Below are 5,359 nucleotides of genomic sequence, written 5' to 3' on the forward strand. Positions count from 1 at the left end.
CTCTCAGCCCCATTTTGGAGGGGAGGAATAACTCTCAACTCTTGGACAGGGGAGATAACAGCAGGACAGGGGAATGGTTGGAAGGTGAGGGAGGGCAGATTTCAGTTGGATGTGAGGGGGAAGTTGTTTGCTGTGAGAATGGGGAGGTGCTGGAACAGCTGCCCAGAGAGGCTGTGGATCCCCGTCCATCCCTGGAGGTGTTCAAGGCCAGGTTGGATGGGGCCCTGGGCAGCCTGGGCTGCTGTGAGATGCGGAGGTTGGTGGCCCTGCCTGTGGTGGGGGTTGGAGCTTCGTGATCCCTGAGGTCCCTTCCAACCCTGGCCGTTCTGTGATCCTGTGAATAGCTTTATGCTTCTGTGCCAGGCATCCACCCAGGGCAAGCACTGCAATGCTCCTGCAGTCTCCATGCTGTGGGCTGCTGGGATCCATGGCACCAGTAGTGGATGGGAGCAGGAGCTATTGATAGGAAGGGGGAAGAAAGAAATGGTTTGTTGGACCTCATGAGAGCCCTTGAGAAGGGTCATGGAAAATAGTTTATAGAGCCCAGAGGCTGCAGTGTTCCAAGGGTCCAGGCTGCTGCTGAAGCCAGTATGGACCAGTGCTGCTCTCCTGGCTGCTGGAGCCCAACACAGTGGTGCCCAGAATGGTCCTGCTGCAGGAGCCTCCACGGCCCAGTGCTGCCCTGTATGGCCCTGCTGGAGCCCAGTGCTGCCCTGCATGGCTCTAATGCCACCCTGTATGGCCCAGCACTGTCCTGTACGGCCCTGCTGCTGGAGCCCAACAAGGCGCTGCCCTGCTGTGCCCTCTGCCCAAGCCAAGGGATGCAACTGCTGCTCTGTTCTCCCTATTTCTGACCTCCCATTTCCCCTCAGTTTCCTAGCTCACAGCACCACATAACCTCACTGTGACAAACACTGCCGTGCTCTCCTCTGCCCCCCTTCCTCAGTGGGTTGGATCAGGTTCAGTTTCCATCACCGCCCCAGGTCTCCATCCTGCCCTGTTCAGGGCTTCCTCCTTTCCTCATCGGCCTCGAAAGCCATCGGTGCTCACATACCTGCGGAGCAGCAGGCAGTAAATCTCTGCACTGCCCTTTACAGCAGAACTGGCTGTTAACAAATCCCATGTTTTGTTACTGCACTCGGTCTGCACAGTGTTAGTAAACACAGAGGCAATGGGTCTGGAGCCAAAATCTGCTCCCAGAACACTGTGTGCGGTGCTTATGGCTCCTTAAAGTGCAGACAGACAGAAGGACATGGATCCCTGCTTTTCTCAGTGCTGCCATTGCAGCCGCATTGCAGCTCGGTGGGAGCTCAGAGCCCGGGGAGTGCTCCGTGCTGCAGTGAGCAACAAGTTAAACTAACACTCCACCACTGGCAATTCAGAAAACGCATCCAAATTTGCTCAGTCCTGTTCAGAACTGGAAGCTGACGTCAAACGCTGTGAGTTTATGTACCTTTATTTTTATGTTCTCCTTTTCAGCTGGTTCCAGCCTCTGCATATGCAATTCAAACGCATTGGCTTCGCATCAGCCCACGGCCATGCAGGTATCCCGGCTGGGCTGTGCGCTGTGCCTGCACCCCCCGGCTGCCTCCCACACAGCCAGCACTGAGCGATGGGACCTTTGTGATGGGATCCTTGCAATGGGCTCCTCGTGGCGGGGTCCCATCGAAGCCAACCCCCCTCTGCCCCCACCATCCATCCTGCACATCCTGTGATGCTGTGTTTGCAGCACTGATTTCCCCTGCAGAGCCCACAGGTGCACCCCGGCGATGTCCTGCACCCGGACGGCTTCCACACTGCACAGAAATTCCCTGCACGACCGCCGGCCACGAGCACAGCCCTGCCTCAACGGTGCCGATTCGCAGTCGGAGAGAAAAACCCTCTGTGTCCGCATCCGTCAGAACCTGCAAAGCCGCACACCGTCCCCGCACACCGAGCGGCCCTTCACGGCATCGCAGCCGAGCGCGCGGCTCGGGAACAGCCGGGAAGGGCTGCGGGAGAGCAAAGGAGAACGAGGACAGAATGAAGGACAGAAGGCGGCGAAATGGGCAGCCGAGAGCCGTTCTGAGCGGGGCTGCGGGAGAGGCAAAGGGATTTCCAAACGGAAAGCGAAGGGCGGCGCCGTGCGGCTCCGCGCATCCCGGCCCGGCGCTCGGCTCGCGGCTGCCCGGAGCGTCCTCAGCATCGGCCTCAGCGCCCCGTCGCGACGCCAGAGCGAGCCCTGCCGGTGCCGCGAGGAACGCCGCTCTACGGATGGAGGAAGAGGGTCCGGTTCCATTTTTGGCAGGCGGTGCCACCTGGCAAACGCGAGCGAATGTCCGCGCTGCGCTCCACGTGCGCGTTCAGCAGAGCCGCCCGGCCGCAGGCAGCGCCCAGAGGTGCGGAATCACAGAATCACGGAATGGCCCGGGTTGAAAAGGACCACAGCGGTCGTCTCGTTTCAACCCCCTGCTGTGTGCGGGGTCGCCCACCACCAGACCGGGCTGCCCGGAGAAAATGGAAAGCAGTGCCACGAAGGAGGGGAAGAAGCCAACACGATGAGCAGATGGCACTGAACTGCAGTGTGCACACCTGTGCACGGTGCTCCTGGGCTCTGCAGCACCCAGCACAGCTCAGCACAGCTCAGCGCAGCACCCAGCAGCTCCAGGGAAGCATGAGGGATCCCCTGTAAGCAGTGGTGCATCAACACGTATGGAGGGCACAGCTCTGAGGTCTGGGTGAGACCGTGGAGTCGATCGCTTGTCTGAAGAATCCAGAAAGAGCAGAGATTTGATTCCTACTTATATACGTGCTCTGCCCAGCTCTGTGTGATGCTCAGCCCCAGGCTGCACTGGGGATGCTTTCATCAACCAGGGGTGGGGCCTCCATCCCTGGGGGTCTTTGGGGGCTGTGTGGATGTGGCACTGAGGGATGCAGGCTGAGGGTGGCACACGGTGGGTTTCCTGCTTTTGGCTGTGGTTTTTCTCCTCCCAGCAGAAGGCACAGTGCTGCGTTTTGGGGCAGGATGTGAGTAATGCTGATAACACACCAATGTTCTGAGCAGTGCTTACACTGAGCTCCAGCAATAAGAGCCAACGGGACATGGAGAGCATTGGCATTTGTCCCCACAGTGCCTCCTGTGTGACAGCCACTGCTGTGTGAGGGATGGGCCGAGCAGCTCCTTGTGCTGTTCACTCACACACAACTTCTGCTTGGTGTGCAAGCTGTCCTTATCTCAGCCCACGGGCCTCTGCATTTACAGCAGTCCTGCTATCCAAGCAGTGGAGATTCCAATGATCTGACATCCAAAAGGAATGGGGAGGTGTCTGCGTTTCCTTCCAGGTCACATTGCAACTGTAATTATGGGCAGGGCAGGAGCTGAGCAGAGTGGTGGCTCAGGGCACATCCCAGCAATGTGGATTTGGGTCTGCATGGAACCATAGAACGGCCTGGGTTGCAAAGGAGCACAGTGATCATCGCATTTCAACCCCCTGCTGTGTGCAGGTCACCAACCAGCAGCCCAGGCTGCCCAGAGCCACATCCAGCCTGGCCTTGGATGCCTGCAGGGATGGGGCGTCCACAGCCTCCTTGGGCAACCTGTTCCACTGCCTCACCACCCTCTGCATGAGATGGCAGAGACACAGAACATCAGAACGGTCTGAGCAGCAGCCTGCAGAGGGAGGAGACACATTTATTTGAGGCTGCACAAATCAAAGAGGTCCTTGAAGCCACAGGGTCTATTCTCTCAGGGCTGAAGGCTGCAGGAAGAGCTCAGCAGCACAGGCTGAGGGCAGGACAGTTTTCATGTTAAGTGCAGCTATGGATGGGACAACCTCACTGCAGGTACAGCGTTGTTCAAAAATCAAATCTATAAATTAATGGAAGAAGAATGCAGCAGGGAACACTGATTACAAAGGCGCTGTGTCTGGCTGAAGTGCACACTGCAGTGTGTTCAGGGGGAGCATTCAGAGCAGCAGTGAGCGCAGCAGATTTCACGTACGTTCATTCTGGCAATGCTTTTTCCAGTCCCAGTGTATGTCAGCCAGACTAGTGCAGCATGGGCTGGATAAGGGGAACACAGTTGGGACGTGGCCCAGGCCATGGGCTGGGGGCTGCAAGTCAGCACAGATGAGTCACAGGCAGCAGAGTCCTTTGGGAGAGCACACCAGGACACAGCAGATTCAGCCAACACCAGGAAGCAGCCCTGCAGATGGGGCAAAATGTGCCGTGCTGTGCTGTGCTGTGCTGTGCTGTGCAGTGCTGTGCAGTGCTGTGCAGTGCTGTGCTGTGCAGTGCTGTGCTGTGAAGTGCTGTGCTGTGCAGTGCCGTGCTGTGCTTTGCTGTGCTGTGCTGTGCCGTGCCGTGCTGTGCCATGTCAGGCTTCACCGTGCCATATTGCACTGTGCCAGGACAGGAGGGCACAGCTCTCCACTGACACACGTAGGCTGTGCCTGTACATCACATAGTGCTGAATGTGGAAAAGTGCTGCTAGACCCAAAGGAAAGGTTTTCACCATGTGGAGTTTCACACACTGTAGCTGAGGCTGAGCAAAGGGAATCTGCCTTGCAGTAACACTGCCTCCACCACAGCCCAGACTCAGTGCAGGTCAGCATCCCTGCCTGCACACGCAGGGCTCCTCGAGAGGCCCAGTGCTCTGCTGTCCTGTGCAGTCGTCTGCACGGCCCAGCTCCTTCGCTTCTGTGCCTGCCTTTGGTTCCCAAATTTGGTTTCATCAGATCTCCACCCACGAGCACGGACCACCTGCAGTGCCGTGGGTGGCTGACACAGCTGGGCACTGCTCACACTGCTCCCAGCCCTCCTCCCACACAGCTGCTATCAGCACGCAGCCTGCTGCCACGGCCCTGGCTCCCTGTGCAGCTGGGTCTGTGGCCACAGGCTGCCTCCTGCCACAGGAGAAACCCAAAGAGGAGAATCCCAAAGTGGGGCTGTGCCTGGGATGCTGTGAGAGGAGGGCAGTGGTGCAGCAGGGTGCAGGAGGAGCCCACCTGCTTGATGCTCCCCCGACAGCTTATGTACTTGCTGGAGAACATATCCAATCTATACCCTGTCCACAAAATGGAAAATAATCTTAATGGAAATTAATCTGCAATTTTAACCAGATTTTTGGTTTTCCCATAGTGTAAGCAATGAAGGCTGACTCATCTTGATTACTGGCAGTTAAAGACCTTACATCTGTGTGCATTTGTCTGTGCTTCAAAGTGCCAATTAAACACATCAGGGGGAAGCTAGAGAACAGAGTATCCTGACCATAGGATCATATCATAGAATCATAGCATGGCGTGAGTTGCAAAGGAGCACGGTGCTCATCCACTTCCAACCCCCTGCTGTGTGCAGGTCTCCAACCAGCAGCCCAGGCTGC

The 5,359-nt window shown here is 57.3% G+C and overlaps 1 protein-coding gene across 1 annotated transcript in view; it reads left to right on the top strand.

Annotated features, from left to right (window-relative positions):
• Positions 1-1,769: 1,769 nt before the first annotated feature.
• HPX (hemopexin) overlaps positions 1,770-5,359 on the top strand; it is a 4,946-nt gene continuing 1,356 nt past the window's right edge. The window contains exon 1 of the mRNA XM_010706282.2: positions 1,770-2,378. Within this exon, the coding sequence (XP_010704584.2) occupies positions 1,770-2,378 (609 nt within the window). The remainder of the gene's footprint in view (positions 2,379-5,359) is intronic.

Source organism: Meleagris gallopavo, chromosome 1 (assembly GCF_000146605.3).
Source record: "Meleagris gallopavo isolate NT-WF06-2002-E0010 breed Aviagen turkey brand Nicholas breeding stock chromosome 1, Turkey_5.1, whole genome shotgun sequence".
Taxonomy (NCBI): Eukaryota; Metazoa; Chordata; class Aves; order Galliformes; family Phasianidae; genus Meleagris; species Meleagris gallopavo.